The sequence below is a fragment of the Martes martes genome (genome assembly GCF_963455335.1).
Source record: "Martes martes genome assembly, chromosome: 6".
Lineage (NCBI taxonomy): Eukaryota > Metazoa > Chordata > Mammalia > Carnivora > Mustelidae > Martes > Martes martes.
In genome coordinates, this window is record NC_137893.1 from 1,792,203 (window position 1) to 1,819,591 (window position 27,389).

Sequence of the window (27,389 nt, forward strand, 5' to 3'; positions counted from 1 at the left end):
CTTACTCGCTTTCAAATAAATAAATAAAATCTTAAGAAACAAAAAAAGAACAATGAAATCTTGAAAATCTTTAAGTCATGGGAATGAACATAAAGGAGTTTCATCTACTTAATTTCCTTATTAAAAGTGTTTAATATAAATTATAATTACAGACTTATTATTAAATATGAAATAAATCCATTTTCATAAAAATACGGATGCTTTAGACAAAAATTCAAGGAGCTGGATTCTCTAAGAAGAGAATGAAGTAACACCAGAAGCTACGTGTCAACGGCTCGCGCAGAGCAAGCAGCAGGTGTGTGGAGGAGAGAGGGAGGGAGGCAGGGCCTTGGAAATGGGCAGACATTAGCTCGAACTCCGGTGTTTTCACTGAATGCTCACGTGGGCTCCGGGCGAGATGCCTGAGCTCTCGGATTCCCTGACTACAAAATGGAGAGGCGACTCTGTTCCACAGCGTTTGGGGTCACCACACCCCTGCGGTATCTAAAAGCAGCCGCTGCGAATAAGGCACTGATGACAAATGCCACTTCTCGTGTGCACTCTCGCAACTGCTCACAGGTGACCATGCGTTTGAAAGGCACCGAATTCCATCTCTAGCAAAACAAAATACAAAAGCAAAAACAACTGAGCCCATAAGAAAAGTAACTGAAAAATGTGAAATAACTTTATAGAAAAAAACTGACACTTTACAACATTTATAAATTGCTTTTGAAGCTCAATATCCAAAAGTTTCCAAGGATCTGACTATAACCAAATCCACATACACAGAATTCCTGACCTCTGTCCTCAATATCACAGTATACTAATATCAAAAAGAAGAGCCAAGAATATAAAATTAGAAAATGTGTTTTTACAACCTGCTTCTTAAATCTGCACTGAGATTCTTTTTTAAGTACGTAAAATGTTAAAAAGGAGTTTCCGGGAGCCTGGGTGGCTCTGTCAGTGAGGTGCCTGCCTCCTGGCTTCAGCTCAGCTCATGGTCCCAGGGCCGTGGGATGAAGCCCCACATGAGGCACCCCACTCAGTGGGGAATCTGCTTGGATATTCTCTCTCTCCCTCTTACATGCCCCCACTTACATGCTCTCTCTCCCAAAAAAACCAAAACTAAAGAAGTAACTAAGAAGGACTTTCTAAATCTGAGCAAGGGTAGCGCACCACAGCAGCTGTACACACAAGCAAGCAGACTGTCATGTCCTGCACTTACGGTAGCTTGCACATCGAAGTAAATTCTCTGCTGACTGATTCAAAGAAGCTTCCTATAATCAAAATGCTGCCATCCGTATCCTTCTCCTATAGTAGTACAGCAGACTAAAAACTGAATTCACATTTCAACCTATTTTGATTAAAAAAAAAAAAAAACTTCACACAACGTTCCTAAATTAAAAATATCCTCTAAGCTCTAGGTAGAACTGCATTAGTACGATCATAAAGCACAGGCTGTGGTTTGTCCTCTATGTCCTACACAACATACTCAGAGAGGGCTGGGACAGAGGAGAAAAGGACGAGTTAGAAAGAAACCAACTAACTGTGGGACCGACGATGCAGCAGAAGTGACACAGACTAGGGTGGTCTTACAGTAGGAACGTCACAAACTCGACAAGCCCTCTCAGGGCAGGCTCTGCGCTTGCCATGCACATGGCTGGCACTCTCCCCCTTGGTATCAGGAATGCTCCTGAACCGCATAGTCAGTGCCAAGCAGTACCTTCCCACCTGACTTCCCGTTTCCCTCTGCCTTAGCCAATGACCCCAGCAGACTGGAATGCTACTTAGGACCAGGCAAGAGAAAAACAAACAGGTAAGGTGCGGAAGTTGGCAGAGGGACCTTGAAAAGGAGTCCTGTCCTTAAGGATTTTTAAGAGCACTAGTTTAGAAAAGGAACACAGAACCTCTGTGTAGGGCAGAGCCACACCGAGGATAGCTCACAGGTCAAGTAAGGCGCCTTCTTAACAAATAACTGCGGAAGAGAATTAGCACGGAGAGAGGGGGTCGCTGGACAGACTCATCTTAATGTCACTGAATACTCTCACCAGAGTACTTTCACCTCCTCGCCCGGCTCATGCCAACCATTAAACAGCGCAAGCTAATGCACGCGCACATACAGACGACAGAAAGCACACTGTGGAATAAAGTCTACAGGTAATTAGCACAATGGCATAAACACGACCTCACAAACAGATACAGAAATATGGTGAGTGTTAAGTTCTGTGAAACAAAAACCTACAAATCACTGTGTTCTTCCACATGAAATTACGCTGCTCGCGACACCTGACTTGAGAGGACGTCTGAGGGTGATGCTTCTGTGTCTGGATGTGACTGCACACACAGTAACAAACAGTGACAAATAAGAGCTTTTGTTTCAACTTAAGATACTGAACGCAGAGTCAACCTGAAACGTACACTGTCAAACCTCCTCATGCTGCTGGAAGCCTCCTCTGCCCACAAATGATTTCAAGGGACATGAAGACAGGCAGATGGATCTAAGTTTCTGCCCCGAGACGAAAAAGGAAGATGTTCTGCTACAGCAAACAAAATGAGAAAGGGAAAGGAGAAACAAAACACGAATAATGATAATGACAACATAACACAGACACGAGAACATCTAACACATCGGGGTATCCCTCCTAAAACATTCCGTTAGTGCGGAAGGAGCCAAACGCGGTGCTGAGATGAGAGCTCCCCAGGCGTTCTCTCCTTCAGCACCAACCGCAACCCTAGAGGCTGGTCCTACTGCTCTCCTGTCCCGCAAAGGAGGAACTGGGTCTGAGAAAGACCAACCCACTTGACCGTGATGGCACAGCTAATACCCGTGGGCCAGAACTCCTACTGAGGCAATTCTGAAACAGGAGGCTATACTTTTCAATCACGAAGCAACACTGCCTCTTACTTACCCCGTTGTATAAAAATAAGACTGGGGGGGCGGGGGCGCCTGGGTGGCTCGGTGGGTTAAGCCTCTGCCTTCGGCTCAGGTCATGGTCTCGGGGTCCTGGGATCGAGCCCCGCATCGGACTCTCTGCTCAGCGGGGAGCCTGCTTCTCTCCCTCTCTCTGCCTGCCTCTCTGCCTACTTGTAATCCCTGTCTGTCAAATAAATACATAAAATCTTAAAAAAAAAAAATTAGACTGTAAAACTCCCAGTTCTAGCATGACAGTACACTAAACACTCAGGAACCATCACCTTATATGACAGATAATACAAAATAAACTTTCTCTTAAGTATGCTGCTGAGTTTATAAAAAGAAAGAAAACTCCAAGAAGGAAAGCCAGAAAACCAGGTGTACCAGGCGGCCCCGGAATGCCCAGCACTGTGGCCCCCACTACACGGGGCTGAGGGGGACGTATACAACCATATTGCAGAGAGATCCCAAGGGGACTACACATCTAACTGTAAAAAGCCACCGTAAAACTTTCAGAGTAAAACATGGAATGTATGCATCAAACAAGAAAAAGTATAAAGCTTTAAAAAAGATACACCCAACTCTACTTGAAAAGTTGTGAAATCTGTGACAGAAGACACTGTAAAACAAAATGAGAAAAAATGTAAAAAAATTTAAAAATGTAAAAAAATTGTAAAAAAATGAGAAACCATAACATCAACATATTTCTAAAATACATAATGTACGAAAAATCAGGATTCAGATTTTACAAAGAATTTCTGTGAGTCAGTGTGAAAAAGACAATTAGCTCATGGGCAAAATATATACAAAATATATAAACAGGCAATTCAAAGAGAAAATCGGAATGACCATAAACGTAAGAAAACATGTCCATTCACTGAAACCAGGGCAATATATAAGCAATAAATATTCCGTGTATGCCAGCTTCTAAAAGGAAAAAAATCTGAATACACTGAGGAGGGAGGACATTCTGGAATTTGGAATGCAAACTGATACACCATCTCAAAGATCAATTTGCCAGGCTGGGTAAACCAGAATCTCTGCATGGCCTAGGACCAAGGAATTACCAGGTGTCCACGCTAAAAATTTTCTTTACACAGAAGGAAACATGAACGAGGTGTTCATGAAATCCACATCTGTAACAGTGGAAAAATACAAACAACCTGATCGTTTCCACGTAGGGGCTGGGACAGATTAGCTGGGCTGATGCGGACAGCGGAGGAGCACAGAACAGCTGAAGTCAGGGAACGGTCATCCGCAACTCTCGGTGAGTAGTTCTCTCTGCAAAGGCAGAAAGCGAGACAGAAAGGCTATGTCCGTAACTATTAGTTCCTTAACATTTCTGGGCCTCCATTCAACTGAAAGAAAAACATTAAGACCTCCTTTGCTGTTCTGGGAATTAAATGCAGTTCACAGCCCCTCGGCCCCCACCAGGTGTGGAGCGCGTCCTCAAGTCAAGGAGGCCCTGAGACAGCCTGCTGCCAGGACACGTTTGCCTTTCCAAAGGAGCTGTCCCCACAATACAAGGACTGCCCGGGGAGGCAGGCTGACGCACAACCACGGGTCTACTCAGAATGGGTCCGAGCGTCCGGACAAGGGGTGTCTGTTTCTCAAGAGAGGGAAGGAAGAAGGGAAAGAGAGAACGGCCCACAAGGGAGGAAAAAACAAGAACGAACACCACAGTTCAGAATTTTCAAAGCTGGGACACAAATCAGTTCAAAGATAAACCTCACTTCACTAATACTTCTGAATCGTATTAAAAGTATAAAAACTACACATTCAATAAATAAATAAATGTAAACATTCCGTAATATGGGAGTAACGACTTACAGTAATTTTTTAAAGGGTTTACTTATCTGAGAGAGAGCAGAGTCGAAGAGAGATGGAGACGCAGCCTCCCCGCCGCGCAGGGAGCCTGACGTGGGGCTCGGTCCCAGGACCCTGAGTGCATGACCCGAGCACAAAGTAGACATTTAACCAACCGAGCCACCCAGGCACCCCTAGAGTACAATGTTTCAAAAAGAAATGAAAACTGTAATTTAGTCAAGGAAGACTTAAGAAAGTAAGCCTCGGGGATAGATCAGTTTTTTTTTCCAGTTAAATTATCATCATCATCTCTTCTCCTCCTCCTCCCAATTCTAGGCAATGGGGAAAGAGTGATGAACAAAACAGCATCCCCTATTTTCGGGACGTTACAATCCAGCAGGAAATACACAACACAGACAGGTGGTGGCAAGCAGGAAGAATGACACAGAGCAGAGGGACCAAAAGTCACTGGGGGTAGAAGTGGGAGGGAATGCTTGAACAAAGCCGGAACTCTAGGCAAAGAGCATTCCCAGCAGAGGAAACGAGTACAAATGCCCCCAAGACGGCAGCCTGGCTGGCATGTCTGACAAATAACAAGACCACTACGACTATGGCAGAATGGGAAGTGGGGGAAATGGCATCACACTGGGCTTTGTAGGCCAAGGTACGTTCTGAGTCATATAAAGCCATTTGAGAGTTTTGGCCAGAAAAATGACAGGATTTAACTTAAGGTTGAGAAGTATTACTCTATGTAGGAGACAGGTAAGAGGGCAAAGGAAGATGATGGGGGAAAAGAAGAAAAAAGATGAGGTAAGAGGTCACTGGAAGAGTACGGATGAGATGAGCGTAGCGTAGGCCGGGCCAAGCACCAAGAAGTAGTTAGATGATGAAAACAGTCCAAAGGCAGAGCTGCCAGAGGTCGCTGAGAGATTCAGGAAGAGGTCTGAGAGAAGGCAAGAAATCAAGAGTGACGGCCAGGTCGTGGGCGTACACAACAGATGAAAGCGACTAGCCGGAAGCCTGCAAGGATGGGGAAGACTGTTACGGCAGAGCAGAGTGGGCCGACGGGAAAGGAGAGCTCCGTTCTGGACATGGTAACCTCGGGGCAATGACTAACCCTCGGGATATAAACACGGGCAATTCAGCACTTACACTCATGAGCAAGGGGGATCTGCCCCAGCGAGTAACTGTGGAGAAGAGAGGAAGTACCTGGGTCAAACCCTGGGGTCTCCTTCACTCAGTAAAGGAAAGCAGGCCATTCCCAGAGGCCACGGGGACAAAGAGCTCACGGAGGATGCGTCAGATCAAGGTGTTATGAAATGACTGGGTTTGGCCGTGTGAAGGCCGTTGTTGACTTGGACAGGAGAGGTTTCGGTGAAGTCAAGAATTCAGCCTCTTAGGGTAAAAAGCAATGAAAAAGTTGTAAAATTTAACTTTTATGTTTAAAGTTAAACAATTCAAATTGATAGCAGAGTGCACACCCACGCTTCCCTGTCTCCAAAGAGCCGAAGCTCAGTGCAAGCACCCAAGTGTTCAACAATGTCCTTTGGTAACAATGACTTACTCTTCAACCCTGGAAATAAAAACAGCTGTCTTATACTCACTACCTAATACCCAGAGTAAATTCATCATGCCCTTGGCTCTACGCAGATTCCCCCCTAGCATTTCTATCTTCCCAAACACTAGGGAAGAGAGATCAGAAATTGCTAAAAAACATTTCAGCATCACGAGCCCTGGAGGTGCGGGAGTTTGGGGAAAATTACTTGAACATCTGAGCACAGAAAGGAATGGAAGCAAAAAGATCAATCACAAGTTTATGGTGAGGAGGACTGATATTTTCGTACAGACCGACCTGAGAGAGAATGCTGGAGCTCTAAGACAAATCCTACCTCCAAACCTGCTACCCAAGCGCACTGACCGACCACTACTGGATTCTCCGGAACTCCACTTACCTTCCTTTCCGCTCCTGCACTTCTGCTCGTTACCGAGTCCGTTCCTCAGCTCCCCTCCTCGAAGACTGGCCACCGAAACCAAACACAGTTTTTGCTTTGTGTTTTGGGCCTTATATTTACAGATAACGGGAGAGGCCTGAATGTCTGTGTGCATGACAGCACTACTGCAGGACGAACGCCAGCCCGCACCGGCACCTCCTCAGGAACAGTCACCATATGACCACCAGCCCAGACTCCAAAGCAGTACTGGATTTGGGCACAGGCAAGTCATCACCTCGACTGCCTGGTCTAGAAAATACAGACTCCAGATTCTATGTCAACAGCCGTAACGTTCGCAGTCCAGTCCTGGTAAAGGAGAGGAAGGCAGAAGATGACCCAGGAAGCAGCAGCTACCGGGAGATCAGTCAGGCCCTCCATAATGCCCTCTTGCACGGGAATCTGTGACCAGGAGTATCGGACATTTTTTAGCATCTAAACGAGTGTGCGTAGTCGGAAGCCAGTTAAATAAGTGGGCCATGTCAGCTACAGTCAGTATCCGTTTGCCCCTGTGGTCTCAGACCAGTCCCATACTTAATCACGGACCTTCTTTAACTGAAAAAGAGAAAAGCCTTTCTGTGGCCCTACAACGCGCAAGTGATTTTGGCAACGGGAGGATGGAGGCTCCCTGGGCAAGGGCGGTGGTGCAGGCGGTGGCGCTGCCCAGCAAGCAGGCAGAGATGGGCGAGGTCCCAGGTGTCACAGGTCACGGAGGGGAGGGCTTGGCAAGTGAGGCTTCCTCCATCAACCCGCGCCCCCTCTGGGCAGCAGCAAGACTTCTCTCCCGCATCAGCTTCTAGAGCCGCTCTGTCCTGGGCTCCAGCACACCCTCTCCTCCATCGCTCCAGGCGGAGCATTCTCAAGCCTGCTGTCCTGGGGCTCTCGCCTCTCACCCAAGTCTTTTCCAGCAGGAAAGACTTCCAGCTTCTCTGCCGTGGCCCCCTCCCCCCCACCCGCCACAATCACCCTTGGTCCCCTGCTGCCGCTCCTCCTCAGCTGTCTGCACAGAACCTTCTACCCGGCCGTTCAGAGGCTCCCAAATTCAAACTAACTCAAACACAACCTCCTATTTCGCCACCCAAATCTAATCTACCATGTGTATATATATTTTTTAAATTCTGGTTCAGGGTCCTACCATCTGTCTAGGTGGCCAAGCACAGACGTGGGACTCACCTGGACTTTCTTTGCTCTCAGACACTCCCCTCGTCCCTCTCCATGACCCGTGGCACGTCCTGGGCTTAGGCTCCGTCCTTCCCTGTGAACTGAGCGGCCTCAGTTCAGTTCAGGCCTTCATCCCACAGGAACAAGAGCCACAGAGCCCGTAAGAGTCCAGCCTCCGAGCTGGCTCTCCCCACACTCCTCACACTCTGCTACCAGGAGGGTCCGCTGGAGGCAAACCTCGTACTACTTCATCTGGGTCATGCTCACTTGGCTAACAAGGCCAGTAAGAAACTGGCCCTGGTGAACACGTCCAGTGTCATACGTCACTGACACCCCCGCTCCAGACACACTAGGGTGCACACACAACACACAATGTACTTCAGTCATGAGGTCAAGCTGCGACAACAAAGGACACAGCACCTCAGGGGCTCACAGCAATGAAGACCCATTTCCTTCCTGTGACAGCTCCCGGGTGTGTGGGCAGCTGGGAATGTCCCCCGAGCCTTCATTCTGGTAGCAAAGTTGAAAGAATGAGCCCCCACCTGGGACGCACCAGTTCCTGGAGGAGCGATGACAGCAGCGCAGCATGGGACTTAAAGCTTGGGCTTGGAGAGGCCTGTGTCACCGGCCAGAACAAGCCACACAGTCACGCCTGCACGGAGAACGTGCAGCAGCCGCAAGCCTCACACGGGAAGGAGCGGCGCGCTCCCAGCTCGGCAGGCACACCCGGGCTCGGCCAGCCCGGGCAACCCCCGAGCGCCCCACGCTTCCCCGGCTAGGTCCTCCAAACACTTCAGGGTTCAGAAGAAACACTTCCGATGGCGCCCTTCAACCTGCCGACCTGCCAAGGAGGAGAGGTCTGCTGCCCTGGCCCCTCGGGGCCTCCCTCCTTGCTGCGCTTACTGCAAACGTGGACCGGCTTAGTCGTGCACGTCTGCCACCAACGGCGCTCCCGACAAGTGTGCCTCTGGCTCGGCCCTCACAACGGGTCCCAGAGGATGCATGTCTGCTGAACCGACAACGCTCTCTGCCAGGAACGCCCTCCCCCTTACCCGCACAGAAAAATCCAGACCATTCCCTGCCATCTAAAGTCTCATCTCAGTAGTCTATGGAGATGGCCCCAGTGCCCACCACTCCAACAGAGCACTTACCACGTTCCTGCCGTGTCTTCTGCCGTCAGTCTTCCAGACTAGGGTGGGAGCTATCTGAGAGAAGAACCGTGCGTCCGCACGTGCCACACAATCAGCACTTGCAGACCTGGCCCGTCAAGTTAACTGCCCGAAGAGCGACCTTGGAAACGGAGACAGACAGGGACACCTCTACTGAGTGGGAAAGCCAGGATTCAACCTCAGGCCCCAAGTGCAGTCGGCGTTGTCGGCTGCCACTTAGGTCCTGGCCTGACGGCACGATGGGGCCATGACGGTCAGTCGTGTCCCTTCCCCCTTGGACAGCAGACCGTTTCATCCTCTCACCTCTGCAGGGCCAGTGTCTGACCAAGCCTAACACACAGCAAGCACTCAATGAAGACTGGCCGGCATGAGCACTGTGTCATGAGCCTCAGAAGAACGCAAGAGGAATGTCTACAGGTCCACAGTTTTCTCAGGGCAGAGCCACAAAAACACACACACCACAGAAGCCATTTCTCCTAACACTTGGCCTGTGATACAGGCGCATAGCTATTTCCAAAATTTCTGCTCACGGTTGAAGGTCACAGATGCAAACAATTTTCATAGTAGTTAATGTAAGATCTGCAATGGTTCTCAACAATCACGCTGGTGATACCGATTACACACAGTCGTAATTACATACTAAAGATAAAATGTAAACATTCCAGAAGCACTGGAAACTTGTTCAGAAGCTGTGCAAATCAGAAACAAGTGGTACTTGTTTGATTCAGTCGCCACTTGGTTAAAAAATTAACTTCTTACAGTTAAGTTCTATTGAGGCTAGAACACAAGAGAGGGAAAACTCGGTGCCGCGCATGTAACCTCCCTGTAACACTGTTTTAGAGACAACGCTGAGTGTGCTGCATTATAAAATTATATGTGGGGGCGCCTGGGTGGCTCAGTTGGTTAAGCGGCTGCCTTCGGCTCAGGTCATGGTCCCAGCGTCCTGGGATCGAGTCCCGCATCGAGTTCCTTGCTCGGCAGGGAGCCTGCTTCTCACCTCTGCCTCTGCCTGCCACTCTGTCTGCCTGTGCTCGCTCGCGCGCTCTCTCTCTCTCTCTCTGACAAATAAATAAATAAAATCTTTAAAAAAAAATTATATGTGAACGTGTAAATTATATAATTATATATATGTGTGTCATGTATACATGGAAATTATATAACTTACAGTCCATTACTCAGTCCTTGATCCATATAAGTATGCTTAACCTCCCATCTAGAAACCACCCCATGTGAGAAAACACAGGCTCCTAACCAGAGAAGTGAATTTGTACGATCTAAGAAGGTCCACTACACTGTCCCCAAACCTGCCATTTTATCTGAAATTCCTCCTTCTGATTCGAGAATGGCAAATATTTGCTCAACAGATGTTAGGTAGAATTGTTAGTAACAATCAAGGAATCAGCTCTAGAAAACCGTTGAAATTCAAACATTATCTAGGGGGAAATCACTAGGTAATATATAAACAAAATTTTAAAAAATTAAATTAAGTGAGCCCCAACTGGAATGAGAACAAACAAGTTTCATTTGTTATTTACTCTGAAGCATGGACCAGAAATGGGCTGAGGCGACACCAAAGCCAACTCAAGGAGGACGGCAGGAAGCAGCAGCAGATCAAGGGGAAAAGGACAACACCCAGGCTGTCCCAAGAACCAGAGGGTCTGAAAGCAGCCAGAACCGTGGGGAGGCTTGTCTTCTTTCTCTCAGGCATGGGAAAGTCATCTGTGAGGCTATCAAAATGCCCTCACACTCCAGTTTCCGGCTGCTCCCCGTCGTCTGGGTGCACCACACTGGCTACAAAACATACAATCAGTTGTGTCAAAGATGAGATGTAACAGCTTCAGAAAATCAAGAAGAGAACCAATACACCCATGTCTACAACATACACACATCTATACACACGTGCACACGACATAAATGACCCAGAAAGGGGTGCCTTAGATCACGCTTGTGATTCTTTCTGAAAGTCAAGCTCTAAATTATCCTACTTATTTATTTTTTTTTAAGATTTTATTTTTAAGTAAGCTCCCCACCCAACATGGGTACGAACTCACAACATGTAGATCAAGAGTCCCATGCTTTTCTGACTGAGCCAGCCAGGTGCCCCTAAATTATCCTAGTTATAAATTATTTTCCTGCGAAATTTCCAAACACTGTTTTCATCGCAGTGATCTTAAGTTTTCGAGTCCTACGAACACCGTCGTTCAGGATGTGAGGCAGAATGGCCGGGTTCCAGCCACTGCTCCTCAACCCATTCCACCCGCATACCCATGAGCAAGTTTTTTCCTCTCCCGGGCTTGGTCTCTTCACCCAAAAATGAGGACAGCGGAAGTGCCCACCTCATGGGACTGTCACAGAAAGTAAAGACAATGCACACAAAGCATTTATGAGCCAACAGACTGTTCTAACTTAGCTGGGTAATAAAATACAGGTAAGAAATCTTGACGAATAAAGGAATCTGTAAATGACTCCTTTGCAGACCAACAAAGCTTCTGCTTCCTCAAGAGAAGAGCGGAGCACCTACTCCAAACGACTGCTGGGAGGACTAGACAGGCCACGCAAAGCATTCCGGCTCGTGTCAGGTGCACGTGCGGCACACTCACTCGCTGTGAAGTACCACAGTGGTCCGAGTGGCCTAAGCAGCTGTCAGAAGCTGCACTCCTGACAGACCTATGGCTGGTCAAGAAACAGGACACAGTACTGACTAACAATGCAAATAATTAATAAACACGTATAACCAAACATACACGCACGCATCAAACATTTCCCAAGTACTCTAAAACAGCATGTTACTTTAATAATAAAAAGACACTGACCATATCATCTCACCGCAGTAAAGCATACGTATAAACTCCTATGACTAACTACATTTTCAAGAATATACTCTAAAAATAAACCATGAAATAATATCGTAAGTGTGTCCTAATGCTTTTCCAGACCTGCTGGTCTTCATTTTACTGTTCTTGATATTCCCAAAGTAATAATTTCCTGAAGGTAATAAAAAAATTTTTTTAAAAACTGAAATCAGCAAATTTGGAATAAAAACACGTTAACTATACTAAGAACTCAACAAGGCCACCTATGCCAAACTTGAATTAAAAACACATTTTTAAATAGCTGAGGCCCCAAACGTGAAATCTGAAAACACTGTCCATGGTACTCCCGGCAGGCTCCTCCTCTTGAAAAGGCTGAAGCCAAGTTGGTCTACAAAGGAATCATTTACAAACTGGCTAATACCATCTCTTATCTGCATTTTATTCCCTGCTAAGTTAAAAGAACGTGTTTACTAACGCATTTCATCAAGTGGTTAAAAATAGTGTATCATCAAAATGACTTAGTAATGCTATCTATAAAAAGGAAATGGTCACCAAAAAATCGAAATGAATTTACACCTCACCATAAATAACACAATATATTTGTTGTGAAACAAGCTGCCACTGAATAAATAAATTTACCTTAAACATAAATTCAGTATTCTAATATTTTGTTTTTACCACATGCATTTTTAGAAGTATCATATTCACATATTACTTTAAAGTACTAAAATTCCATATTGTGTATGGATTTTAGAAAATAAGTATTACCTGTATTTGTGCATTACCTCATGAAATACACTAAAACTGAGGGAAAATCCAACCAAAAAGAGTTGTGAAAAGACGTCCTCACACAGTCAACAGCGGGCCGGATCCAGAGTTTGCACGTGGGATAGAGAGCACGACAGGACAGACCAGCGCCGGGAGCCAGGAGCCTGCACCAAACAACACATCCACCCCCCATAAAATTTGGGACTCCATTCGATGGCATTGTTCTCCACACTAGGCACGGCTCCACAAGGACAAGTGGCTGAAGTCCTATCCTGAATGAATTAGAGTAGTAAGACTCATAGGTCACTACTTTCGTGAGGCTGTGGGACAGCATTCCTCCATAAAAGTGTAAATGCTTGCCTCTTGTTACTGAGAAGTAAAAGTTAAAATAGATGCTTATACAGGAAATAACCACATACGTGATACATGAAAAATTAATACACGTTGAAATCTGCCCTTCTATCAGACTGAGCCCTACGCTCCCATTTTAAGTGATATGCGTGTTAATGTTATAGCCAAAGTTGGAAAATAACACGAATAGAGGCTTTAACAATACAAACCAAAATTCCTAAAACCCACCCCGACATACCCTCGGCCAGCAGCACACGCGTACCAGGCACGAACGCCCGGGGTTCCCCCCAGAGCGTCCAAAGTCAGCCGGGAAGAGAGGACCCGCTGACCCTGTGCGTACAGCACGAGCCCCACCACGTGCTGCCATCCGTGCTGCATTCGGGCCGCCATTCCTGCGGACGTTCCGAAGCCCCAACGGGCCGCGCGCGCGGCTCGTCAGCACAAATCAAGGCAGCAGCAAACCGTCCTCAGAATCAATGAAGTTTTCAGTGCCCTGAATCCACGCTTACAAACGGGTGCAGTTTCACTTAAGAGTGTCTTTGATAAAACAGAAAAAAGTGATTAATTTTCGTAGAGTCTGACTCTCGGGGGCACGTTTGCTCAATAACCCATGTACCCCGCTGGGAAAAATGTCCACACAGACCACGTGCCAGTTTGATGGCTCTCCCAAGGAAGAGCGCTGGGAAGTGCCGACTGCTCACCGGGCACCACTTCCGCCAGACAGATGCCCGTCAAGCTGCCCTCACCGGGCTGAAGGGTCCCCCTCCCTCCCACAGGAAGCAGGCCCTCGGATCCCTCAAGCACCGCCTGCCCAGTGTGGCCAGGACCGGAACTGGAGCTTCCACAGGAACTGAGATGTTACGAAAACCCAAGATTTTTCTGATCAGCAGTAATATCAACAAACAGAGTATCCCAATACTGTTTACAGAAATGTCCCAACATTGGGAATATCCACGTAAGTCACTGGACCAGTATTTTCTACATGGTCAACACATGATGGCGGAATCCACGCCTGGGTAAAAGTCCATTCAAAGAACAAGACAGACAAACTCTAATGTAACAGAACATAAAAAATATATAAAAGGATCTTGCAAAGAATTAGTAGCAGAAATTAAAATACTTAGGCTCAAACCAAAAACCTTCATATAACAGATTCTTTTATTACCAACGTCTTAAAAATAATCACCCCCTAGGAGGCGCCTGGGTGGCTCAGTGGGTTAAAGCCTCTGCCTCCAGCTCAGGTCATGGTCTCAAGGTCCTGGGATCCGGCCCCACATCGGGCTCTCTGCTCAGCGGGAAGCCTGCTTCCCCTTCTCTCTCTGCCTGCCTCTCTGCCTACTTGTGATCTTTCTCTGTCAAAAGAAAGAAATAAAATTTAAAAAAATCATCATCATCATCATCATCATCACCCCAAGTTTTTGCCAATACAAAAATTCATTAACATGAAATGTAATCTAACTTAAAAACTCATTAGAGAGCTCATGTAAAATCATGGTATATTGTAAACTTATGTACAATCATGCTCTATTTCACAAGCATTGGTCTAGAGGTCTGAGGCACTCAAAAATTTACTCAGATAATAATACCAATATCCACAAAAAGATAACTATTTGAAAGACATCTTCCCAATGCATAGGCTTTATACTAAACATGTACGCAGAAGCTATCCATTTTAAGAATACAATGGTTTTTAAATATTTGTGTCCAACAGTGTGTATATTTTTTTAAAGACTTTATTTGAGAGAGACTGCGGGGGGGAAGGGGGACAGTGACAAGCAGATTCCAGGCCCAGTGCAGAGCCCAGTGCAGGGCTTGATCCCACGACCCTGAGATCATGACCTGAGCTGAAATCAAGAGTCGGATGCTTCACTGACTGAGCCCACCGGGCACCCCAACACTGTGTGTATTTTTGCTCCTAGTTCATTTCTTCACCCAAACATATGGAACTTAGTTCAAAGCAACAGGAAAAATGGACAATCTGAAGTCTAAGCACCAAAACGCCATGACTGGTAACAGTGGCACACAAAGAAACTGTAAAATGGAAATCGTGTTGGTTCTCTTGTAAAAATCAGGAAATAAAAAGAATAAGTAGGTCACAACGGAAAGCACCACTCTTAGCAAACAAGGGTAAAGAGAAAGTACATTCTTGCAAGGAACAACAATTTAAATTTGCGAAAGACAAAAGTCTAATATTCCTTTAGCAAAATGTATATGAAACCAAGCTACAGAGAACGATAAGCTGTAATTCTGAATATAACAAGCTCACTGAACTGCTCTTATGAGCATTTCTTCACGGGTCTTAATTTTAGGAGTAAAACTCTCTTCTACTACAAAAGAACAGTGGAACTCTCAGATGAAGTTCCAGAAAACAAGGCAAGACTTCTTTATCTGAAAATCCTGTCATACTGTTTTACTACAGCCAGTGGCAGAGCCAGACTCAACAGCGGTATGTCCTCTCGCCGTGTGCTTCTGGGCTACCCAAATGGAAGACAGTTTTAAAAACGCAAAGAAAATACCTGACATTCTGTGAAAATGGTCTCATCCACTCTACCTAGGTCACCTGGGCACTGGTGCCAGGAGTAAACCAAAGAAAGTTTGAGACTTCAGAAGCTATCTATGTGAGTTCATCTTGTTTGCGCCTGGGGTTAATGGAGACAATCCCAGTTTATTCCTCTTGTCCTGGTAGAATTATTACTCACATGTTTTCTTTATGGCAACTGTAATGCAAAGACAACATTTAAAAAGCAACTCTCAACAAAATGAGTACAAAAGGATCATACCCAAAGTAATAATGGCTACATGTGACAAACCCACACCTAATGCCATACTTAATTGAGAAAAGCTAGAAGTTTCTCCTCTAAGATCAGTAATAAGACAAGGATACTCTCTCTTGCCACTTTTTTCAGAAAGATTTTTTTTTTTTTTAATCTGAGAACTAAAGGGAGAGAGAGAGGGTGAGCACAAGCAGGTAGAGGGTCAGAGGGAGAAGGAGAAGCAAACTCCCCACTGATCAGGGAGCCCAATGTGGGGCTCGATCCCAGGACCCTGAGATCATGCCCTGAGCCAAAAGCAGACCCTTTACTGACTGAGCCACCCAGGCGCCCCTCACCCTCCCCACTTTTACTCAACATACTATTGGAACCCTGTTGTAATAAAACATCAGCAAAGTTGCAGGATACAAAACTAATACACAGGATCCCGTTGTGTTTCTATGCACTAATAATGAACTTCAGGAAGATTAAGAATGCAATCCCATGCACTGCTGCATCAGAAAGAACAAAATACTGAGGCATAAACTCAACCAAGATGGTGAAAGACCTACACACTGAAAACCACAGACACCGATGAAAGGACCGGGAAATGACACAAACAAATGAGAAGACATACCATGTTCATCGACGGCAAGAACACTCTCCCAACCCATGCGAAGACGAGTCAGAACATCCGTACCACTCAAAGCCATCTGCAGATTCAATGCCATTCTTGTCAAAACAACAATGGCATTCTTCACAAAACTGAACAAATAACTGTTAAATTTGTATGGAACCACAAAGGACTGATTTCGGGAAGAATAAAAACAGAGGTATAATGCTCCCTGGCTGCAAACTGTACCTACAAAGATTCAGTAACCAATACAGCGTGGTACTAGCACCAAACCAGTCACACGCATCAATGCAACAAAACCGAGAATCCAGAAATAAACCCTCATTCATATGGTGAACTAACCTTCAACAAAGGAAGCAAGAATATACAGTGCAGAAAAGACCACCTCTTCAGTAACTGGTGTTGGGAAAACTGGACAACTAAGTAGGAAAAAAATGAAATGGGACCACTTCCATATATGGTATACAAAAATAAACTCAAATGGGTTAACAAAGACTCATATGTAAATGGGCAGCTATAAAACTCCTAGAAGAAAACTCCGGCAGTAAGCTCTTGGACAGCAGTCTGAGCAGTCTTTTTGGGTCTGTCTCCTCAGACAAGGGCAACAAAGGCAAAAATGAATGAATAAAACTACATCAAATTAAAAAGCTTCTGCAGAGCAAAGGAAACCATGAAAAATATGAAAAGACGATGTATGGAATGAAGAAAACATTTGCAAACCACATACCACATATATCCAAACAGACAAAAGCATTTACACAAAGCAATAAAATAAAGGGGGGGGGGGCGAGATTGTGAATTGACATTTCTCCAAAGAAGACATCCAGATGGCCGATAAGCACATGAAAAGATGCACAACATCACTAGTCATCAGGGAAATGCAAATCAAATCCACAAGAAGATACCACCTCACACCTGTTAGAGCAGCTACCATTAAAAAGACAAGAAATAACAAGTGTTGGGTAGGATGCGCAGAAAAGGGACCCCTCAGGCACTAGTGGTGGGAATGAAAAATAGTACGGAGGTTCCTCGAGAAATTAAAAATAGAACTACCCTATGATCCAGCAACTGCACTTCTGGCGTTTACCCAAAGAAAAGGAAACCGTCTATAAAGGTGCAGGCACCACTCTGCTCACGCAGCGTGACTTACAACAGCCAAGATACGGAAGCAACTTAAGTGGTCATCAACAGGTCAATGAATAAAGATGCAGCATACATACACAATGGAGTACTACTCAGCCGTTAAAAAAAAAGTGAAATCATGATGTTTACAATGACACGGATGGACCCAGAGAGTATTATGCTAAGTGAAGTAAGTCCCAGAAAAGCAAATACTATATGATTTCACTTATGTGAAATCTAGAAAGCCTAACAAACATAACCAATAACCACAACAAATCTAGGAACAGACTCATAGATGCATAATCTGGTACTTGTCGGAGGAGGGAGGGGTTGGAAGATGGATGGGGGATGGGGGTAAAAGCTATAAACTTCCAGTTATAAAATAAGACATGGAGATATAATGTACAACACAGGCAATTTAGTTACTGCATCTAACAACTTGGGACGGTGACAGACGGTAGCTAGCTAGCTCTATCGTGGAGACCACGTCCTAACGTATATAAATGCACACTGCCGTTGCATTACTCTGTTGTACACGCAAAACCAGTTAACGCCGTATGGCAGCTGCACTTCAGACTCTCTCTCTCACACACACACACACACACACACACAGAGCAAACCATGCCGTGTGTAATCAACCTAAAAACATGACAATACAGGGGCACCTGGGTGGCTCAGTGGGTTAAAGCCTTTGCCTTCGGCTCAGGTCATGGTTTCAGGGTCCTGGGATCGAGCCCCGCATCCGACTCTCTGCTCGGCGGGGAGCCTGCTTCCCCCTCTCTCTCTGCCTGCCTCTCTGCCTACTTGCGATCTGTCAAGTAAATAAATAAAATCTTAAAAACAAAACAAAACAGAACAAACATGACAATACAAACAAGTGCAACAAAAGTTCACCTCATTTTCTGTAAGCCACACAATTTAATTTCCTTCAACACCAAAATTTCTTTGAGTAAAAATATAGAAATTCTGGCTACTTTCCAGTCATAGTAAGCTATTCAATTTCAGTTCCTCTAAATAAATTCATTCATGACACATGCTTGTAAACTTGCAAGTACGAAACTTCTAATTATCCTTATCTTTTGCAATCAACATAAATCAGGAAAATGCCTTCCTGGTTTACCTATACACCACTATTACATGTGCTTACTTTCACCTTATAAAATACATTCACTTTCTAAGATAAATCATAACACAATTTTGGTCAATCACATGTACCAAAATGGTGAGTCAGGTTTTACATTTTTGTTTCCAGAACCAAACCTCAAGCAGACGACCTGAGACAGGCGAACAAAACCCCCTTGCCAGCTCTCTGCTTGTTCTATTTGGTCCTGAAATGCGACTGGAAATGTTAAGAAAAGCTTCTGCTCATTCATAAAAATGGTCGAGCTTTTACAACATGCCCACATCTGCCACCAGCTCACACACACGGGGACACTCACTAGAAGCCCTCAATGGATCCGCAGGCCCTACCAGCCCTTCAGTGCCAGCTAACAGGACACACCCAAAACTGGTGAAAGGGTCTGTGAGATTTGGCAAAGTGTTTAATATCCAACTCACAAGTACACGTAGGTCGAACAAACTGCCGTGTCTCTCCTGGGATTCTTCAAGGGGAATGAGTACATCCTAAATACAATCAGCCAGCAGAACAATGGAAACAGCAAACTTCTGAACAAAATGAACAGAATTTACCCAGCCTGGAAATAACTTTCAATTAAGAGATCTGTTTAGGGAACCTGGGTGGCTCAGTGGGTTAAAGCCTCTGCTTTCGGCTCAGGTCATGATCCCGGGGTCCTGGGATCGAGTCCCGCATCGGGCTCTCTGCTCGACGGGGAGCCTGCTCCCTCCTCTCTCTCTGCCTGCCTCTCTGCCTACTTGTGATCTCTGTCTGTCAAATAAATAAATAAATAATCTTTAAAAAAAAAAAGAGAGAGAGATCTGTTTAATTTTATGCTCTACTAGCAGTATTCACACCCATTTTGTTTATAATAAAGGAAAGCAGATTTACATCAAAATAATTGCTGTTATTATTTATTAGCACTTTCTGACATTATACCCAAGTTCAAGTCTGGTAAAACTGCTTATAAACAAATTAACCTATGCTGCCAGAACGAGGAACTCCAGTAATAATGCCTTGCGCACTACAACTGCTCAATTAAATCCTTAATGGCATAAACCTAAACCTTCTTTCAGAAGCTTCCCACCGATTTGGCACATACCAATCTGATCTTCTGTGACTCATTTTTTCAAGAATATGAAAGAGACACTTCTACTACCATGCTATGAACCACAATCCAAATTTTACGGTTCTAGAAAAGCCTAGTTACAACAGTTACATTCCATTAAGTCTGTAACTTGCAAAAATTAAAATTAGTTTTCACTGGCAGAAGGAGAGCAAACTGAAGTTAGTCCAGACGTAATTTCAACCTAAGATGTTCAACAGTGTTGGACAAGGGTTCACCTCAGACTGAAAGGCTCACACCCATACACACAAATCTTAACCAGTTCTTACCGGAAATAAAGATTAAAAGGAAAAAAGTCACAACCACCATTGAGTTTCGAATTAAAAAAAAAAAAAAAGACAGATGCCTATAAATACTAAAAACACATCACTGGCAACTGCCTGTATCATTATACGTTAGTCATCAGAAAAAGAGATCTTCTGAAGTACCCGTGCTCAGTAACACAACTGCTGTTTTCCAAACAGTTTCAAATGTAGTTAAGTCTTATGATAAAGCATAGTTACAACCTAAGCACTAGTCTGGAACACAGACTTAGCTGTAAATTATGCAACTTCTTACTGCTTCACACCAAGACTTTCTACTCCGCCTCTGCTGACAAACCTGAAGTTGTTTCTTACACACACCTCTGGGTAACATGAATCACATCACTTCTGAAGATTACTCAGAATATTAAAAACATAACATATTCACCTTTAATAAAGGAAATGTGAATGTACATACAAATTCTAGGTTCTATTTTCCCATCAATACAAAACGAAGATAATGAACTCAAATTACTCCTAAAAAACTGACTTTAAGGACTATCTCGTAAAGCAAACGGGTCAACGACTTGAACAGTTTCTGCATTTAGGTGTAACCTTTATGCAAAAGAGTAACACATGAAAATAAAAATCTCTAATAGCCTATCAGATCATCTCACCACATTTTTAATATGTATATATCCCACATTTTGTTAAGAATAAAGGTATACAGGGGTGGCTGGGTAGCTCAGTTGGTTAAGCTTCTAGCTTAGGCTTGGGTCCTGATCCTCAGGGGTCCTGGGACAGAGTCCCCCATCAGGCTGCCTGCTCAGCGGGGAGTCTGCTTCTCCCTCTCCCCCTGCTTGTGCGAGCGCGTGCTAAATAAAATCTTAAAAAAGAAGAAGAAGAAAGCTATACAGAAAGAAAGTCATATCTAACACTTTTTTGGCAAAATATTTATTGAGCACCTACCACGGTGAAAGACATAACAATGCTTAAAAAAATAAAATTCTAAGCTCTCACTTTCATGTAATCAGCGAGAGAAACAGAAACCAATGGCTATAATAACAAGACTGGGATAAGTTAAACAACAGAACTCCAAAAACCAAGAGGGAGACCTTTGGGTAACCAGAGAAGCCGCCTTCTGACGAAGTAATGGGAAGTAAAGATTAGCAACAAGCACTATGCCATGATAAATAATCAGAAGTCCCTAAAAGAAATAAAGACTTAGCATTAAGAAAACAACAGGACTAAAAAGCTTTAAGCAGCTTTTATTAGGAGCTATAGTTTTCCACAGTAATCAAGATCTTAATTTAACTTAACAACAATCTCCTAGTGATAAACTATCAACAGTAAGCTTAAATCAAATCTCACTTTACAATTCCTAAAGAATCTAGGACCCAAGTGAGGAAAGGGCTGAAAAATACTCAATTACAAAATATAACTTGCTTTTTCTTTGGAAGCCCTCCTTTTACATATAAATGTGATTATGAAAGAAAAAAGTAAACATAACTAGGTTGATTAGAACATATTCTAATTTTCTTAAGAAGTAAATATAATCCAAAAAGCCAAAGTTTATCATCTTACTGAACATAGAAACCACATAATTATCAGTGGTTATCAAGACTGCCTGAAACCACCAAACACAAGTGATTTAACATAGTTATAATATTTGATGATAGATAACGATTACTGTATCCTCCCCCCCAAAAGCAAACAAGAGAATAAGCCACAACTATACTCTCATATAGATACATAAAAAGATTATCCAAATATTTAAAAATAAGGCTTAAATCATACTCCTACAAATCAAATTCTGTAGTAAACTTAACATCTATAGAAAATAATAAAGGCCTGTATCACACTTACATTCTCATAGAAAGCTAAGAAAAATGATTTGTGATGCCCAAATAAAGTAAAAATTCATCATCAGACAGTACACACTTTTAGACACAAGTTTAGATGAAGCAAAGTGAAACCATGAACCTTGAAATACTGGTTTAGAGAATTCCTAACATGAAAGCTACCCACATCATAATGGAAAATACAACCTGTTCAATGTGAAGCTCAACCTGCAAGACCGAAGTAAGTTTAATAGTACGCAAAGTTCTCCAGAACACGGAGCATGAAGTGTGCACTAGTTTCTATGAAAAAACTAATATAAGTAACATCAGACATTAAAAAGAAAAAAGTGTATTTCATTACGCAAAGCTTTCCCGTATATTTCTGGAGAATCATTTCTCAAGGGAGATCGAGTGTTAACCAGGGAGGAGACACTACTGAACGGAGTTCCTGACCCTTTTCAAAACCAGTCCTTCAGATCTGCTTTGCGTCAAGACACAGGCACAGCAACTTCCCTCCTGCAGGATAACGACGCGAAAAGCAGCTCTCCAAAGGATAAGCAGTTTCAGTGCCTACTAGTATCTCTAAGAAAACAGAGAAAAAGTTTCTATTGAGTGCTTAAAAATGTAATTTTTTGAGACCAATTAACTATAATCTGTTTCTGATTTAGATTTTTTTTAAAATGTCGACTCAATTTAAAATCCCAGAGACTAAACTGAATCATCTGTTACTAAGTTGAAAAAATACTCCTTTTCTCAACCAGACTTGGGAAATTTCTCAAAAAACAATTACAAATAGATTCATTGAAGCAGAAAAACAAACCAGCCAGTACCATGACAGTATTTCACGTCCCAATTCTTCACACCAGATATAAGAAAACCGCATCCAGGACTCGGAAAGGCGACGGCGCGCACCACCCTCGGAAGACCGCGAACACGCCCAGAACCAGCGAGGCGCGTTGCTGCTCCGCGGGCAGGAGAGCAGGACCCGGTCACCCGAGACGCCGAGCGGCGCACGACCGCCGGAACGCGCAGCCCGCGCCCGAGAACCGGCATCGGCGTTGCACCCCGGACGGACGGGAGGGCCCCGCGCCGGACCGCGGAAGCCCTTCCCAGCCCAGCGCGGCCCAAGCCGAAAGCGTCGCGCCAGCGTCCCTCCAGCGCGCAGCCGGGCGGGACAACAAAAGGAAGAGGCTCCGCGACGACGTTCCCATCTGGCCAACGACACGGGTGCGTGCAGGCCGGCACCGCAGCAGATAACACGGACCGCACCGGAGCCGACGCGACCAGGTGCCACGAACCCCACGTCCCTGCGCAAGGTGCGCGGCGTGCGGCCCAAGTGTGCGCAGCGGCCACTCGGCGACGACACACGACCCGCTCCGGGTCTCCGCCAGGCCGGCCCCTCCTCTCCTCTCGGCCCGCGCCGCCGCTCCCAGCCCCCGCACCCCGACTCCAGCCGGTTTTCTAAAAACCCTCCGAACTCCCGGGGCAGCTTCGCTATAAACAACTGCCATTGTCCTAGGCCCCGAGCAAGTGCGATTTCCTCCTGCACTCGGGAGCACGCCCAGGGCTGGCCGCCCCCAGGCGAGGCCGCGAGGCGGGCCCGGGAGCTGCGGAGGGGCGCGGGCGCCGTCCCCGGACCCCCCGCACGGCCCCCCGGCCCTCGGAAAGACCCCCGGCACGACCCCCGGCCCCCGCCCCCCGGCCTCCCCGGGGCCCCTCCCCGCCCCCCGCGCCCCCCGGACCCCGCCCCCCGCCCTCCTCGCCGGCCCCCGCCCTCCCCGCCGGCCCCCGCCCCCGCCCCCGCCCCCGGCCGGGTCACCGCGGACGCCGGGGCCGGCGCGGCGGGGGGAGGGGCGCGCCGGCTCCGACCTGGGCGGCCGGCGACGAATGGGAGGACGCCTCTCTCTCCGCCGGAGTTCAATTCCGGGCGGCCTTATCAGCAAACGCGCACAATCAGAACTTTCCTGATGTTTGCTCTGCTCCCGCGGCCGGCAACCCCCAAGTTTTCAAACCCACTGGAGCAAAACACCGCCGGTCACATGCTCCCCGAGTGACAAAGGTCCGCGGAGCCACAGCCGGGCGGCCGCGGACCCCGCGCCGCAGTCGGGGCACAGCGCCATCCGGTCGCGCCCGCCGCCCACCGCACGGCCTCCCGGCGCAGACCCCGGCCCGGCCCGCGACCCCCGCCCCCGGCCCGCGGCCCCCCGCCCCCCGCCCGCGGCCCCAGCCCAGCCGCCGCTCGACTCCGGGCCCGAGACCTCGCTCCCCGCCCGCGGCCCCGCCCCCGGCCCGCGACCCCCGCGCGCGGCCCGCGACCCCGCCCCCGATGCCGCCCCGGCCCGCGACCCCCCACCCCCGGCCCCGCGCCGCACAGGTGACCGCGCCGCGCCTGCTGCCGCCCGCGCGGGGCCCCCCGGGTCCTGAGGCGCGGAGCGCGGCCCCGGGGGCGGGGTCGGAGGGGGACCCGCGGGGGCAGCGCGAGGGGCTCGGCGGGGGGAGGGGCGCTCACCTCGGTGGGCTGGCTGATCTCGAACAGGTCCAGCCGGTTGGCGTTCCAGTGGTGGATGATGTCGGCCAGCTTCCGCCGCTCCTCGTCGCGGCCGCCCGCCGACATCCTCCCGGCCGCGCTCCTCGGCCCGCGCCGCCGCGGGGGTCGGGGCCGGGCCGGGTGGGACCGCGCGCGCCCACAGGTCCGCGGGCCCGGCTCTCCCCGCGCTCGGCCGCCCCGCGCCGCGCCCGGGGCTCCGCGGGCTCCGCCGCCGCCTCGGGCTCCCGGGCTCCCGGCCGCCTCGGCCGCCTCGGCCGCCTCGGCCGCCTCAGCCGCCTCAGCCGGCCCGCCCCGCGTCAGCCCCGCCGGCCGGTGTGCGCCCGAGCGCCCGCACGCGCCGCCCGCGCGCCCCGCCCCGCCCCGCCCGCCGTGCGCGCCCCCGCGCGCCCGCGTGCCCGCCCCCGCGCGCCCGCGCCGCCGCACCTCGGGCGGCCTCCGCTAGGTGCTGCTGCGCCGGCCGCCGGCAGGCCTCCGCGCGCCGGGCCGGGGGCGGGGCTCCGGCGGGGGGCGGGGCTCCGGCGGGGGGCGGGGCTCGCACGCCGCCGGGGTCGGAAGGTGCTGGGTCGCGGCCGGCGGGGGCGGGGTCCGACCGCGCTGGGTCTGCGGGGTGCCGGGGCCGGCCGGGGCGGGGCTCGGGCGCGCGGGGCCGGGCGGGGCCGGGTGCGGGCGGCCGAGGGCCGGGGGCCGGGCAGCGCGGGCGGAAACCCCCGTGGGCGCGTGGGCGAGCGCGGACCGCGGTGGGGACCGGCCTCGGCGGCTCTGCCTCCTCCTCAGCCCGCCCGGGTCCCCGCGGGGCTGCGGGGGTCCCTGATGTGCCCTCCAGGGGATGCCCTCGTCGCCGGGGTCCGGTCCGAGCGCGCCTTCCGGAGCTGCGCTCTGAGGACGGGGACTCGGCGGCCCGCGCTCCTGGGGCCCTTGCTGCGTCCCCGCGGGTCCCGCGTGCGGCCGGGGCGCCCGGCGCGCGTCGCACGGCTCGTGTCCCGCGGGGAGCGCTCGCGCCTCGGGCCGCCCCCGCCCGCCCCCCCCCGCGGCGCGCGGGCCTCGCGTTCGTCCGGCGGCGGGTGTTCCGGAGCGACCGCGCGCGCGTCTCGTCGGTCTCCCCGTACCGGCCCCACCCCCCCCTCCAAAAACCGGGTTTGGCCTCGGAACACGCCCCGCAGAGCCCTCCCGCCGCGCCGCGCTCGGGCCGGTGACCCTGGGCTCTTCGCCCTCCGCGCGGTGATGCGGCCCGAGACGCGCGGGAGAGCGTCTGAGCTCGGTTGGACGAAGCCTCTTCCGGTGGCCGCTCGTGGCCGCTCCTGCCCCCGCCCGTCGCGTCTCTTCTCCGCGCGGCCGTCCTCGGCCGTCCTGCCCGGGGCGCTCTGCGGCGCGGCTGCCCGAGGAGGCCCTGCAGCCCGGGGCCCGCGGCCGGAGGGGGGCCCGCGGCCGGAGGGGGGCCCGCGGCCGTGCGCTCCGCGGCCTCGAGACCGCGCGGCGGCGACTCCGAAGGTCACTCGCCGGAGCGGACGCGCGCACACGGCGTCTCCGCGGCCCTCGGACGGCGGAGTTCCGGGGCTTCGTGGCAGACTCGGGTCGCGCGTCCCGCCCGCTCCGTCCCGTGTCCGTAGTGACCGTCGTGGCGCCCCCCGGGCTCCGCCCCGCCCGGCCGGATGGCACCGCGCCCGCTGTCAGCCTCACCGTCGGGGCTTGACTCCTGACGACGCCCTCGCCCGGCCCTCTCTCCTCCTGCGGGGTGGCCAGCCAGGGCGCTTGGTGTCCCAAGTAAGTACGCGGGGTCCGGCCGGACAGAATCCGGCGTCGCTAGAAAGTGAGTACGAGCTGCGCTCGGAGGTAGAACACGTCGGGCGGGCTCGGAAGGCCGCAGGCGGCGCGGGACACCCAGACGCTCTTCGTGTCCATGATCGCCGTTTCCACGAGTGTCCTTGGAGAGCCCCACTTGTCTTACGGGTGACTGGCGTGTCGACAGCCCAACTGCAAGTCCTGGTACGCCGCGACCCGCCCTGGTTGACCGACAAAGGCTTAAAAGCCGCCCGAGATCCCCAGAAGACCCGGGACTCCCAAATCCTGGAGGCCCCGGGTACGTCCCGGCTGACGTTCTCCTGCTGTCATTGTCCAAGACCTCGAGCTGATGCACGGATCCCTGCGTTAACTCCGATACCACGTTATAAAAATCATCGGACACCGTCTTCCGTGGTCAGTGTGCCGCTGAGTTCTGACACATTGAAGAAATCAGACTTAACCGCTGCTCAAGAAATGCTGTGCAAAAACAAAGGCGTGCGGGGTTTACCCTTTACTCCCGCTCACGGGGAAACCAAGACGTGAGACCAGCGACCAGGCTGAAGGGGAGCAAAGCTGGGCAAGGCCGAAAAAGAAAATCTGTGTCATCTAGAAGTCTGTCTTAAGATTTATTTTTCACCTCATATCTGAGTAATAGCTTTCTTTTTTTTTTTTTCTTTAAAGATTTTATTTATTTATTTGACAGAGATCACAAGCAGGCAGACAGGCAGAGAGAGAGTGGGGGACGCAGGCTCCCCGCTGAGCAGAGAGCCGGAGGCGGGGCTGGATCCCAGGACTCTGAGACCACGACCTGGGCCGAGGGCAGAGGCTCAACCCACTGAGCCACCCAGGCGTCCCCCTTAGTTTTCTTTTTTACAGGGTTATTTTTAGTTACACTTAGAAAAGTCACAGCTCCTGCTTAAATCTGCATTGATCTACAAAATATTTCTGAGTATCTCTAAAACTTAAATCTACTTAAAACCGTAAAGTATAATGTGATAGGAACAAATAAGTAATGATATTTTAAAATTCTGGTTAAACTGAACTTAAAAGAATTTTTTTTAATATTAATGAAAACCAGGTTCTAAGACCAACCAAATGTAATAAACCTATTCCTGCCTCAATTTTCCCAAGCATTGGAAAATAGAAAATGCCAAGAGAAAGATTGAGAGCTTAATCCTCTCAGAAGAAGAAATGGTACAAATATATAGACTATGCTTAATGAGCTATAGGTCATTTAGTCTTCCAGCCACCAATAAATTTCATATTTCAGTAAATTAATTTTGA

General features: G+C 48.8%; 1 protein-coding gene across 13 annotated transcripts in view; it reads right to left on the reverse strand.

Moving 5' to 3' along the window:
* The window catches only part of AFDN (afadin, adherens junction formation factor), a 136,455-nt gene extending 111,803 nt beyond the window's left edge, over positions 1-24,652 (reverse strand). For 8 of the 13 annotated variants that reach the window (XM_080805330.1, XM_080805329.1, XM_080805337.1 and 5 more), the window contains exon 1: positions 24,288-24,652. In XM_080805330.1, coding sequence (XP_080661456.1) covers positions 24,288-24,392 — 105 coding nt within the window. In that variant the 5' untranslated portion in view covers positions 24,393-24,652. The remainder of the gene's footprint in view (positions 1-24,287) is intronic. The other 5 variants (XM_080805336.1, XM_080805333.1, XM_080805338.1 and 2 more) reach the window with 1 other exon arrangement.
* Positions 24,653-27,389: the final 2,737 nt, after the last annotated feature.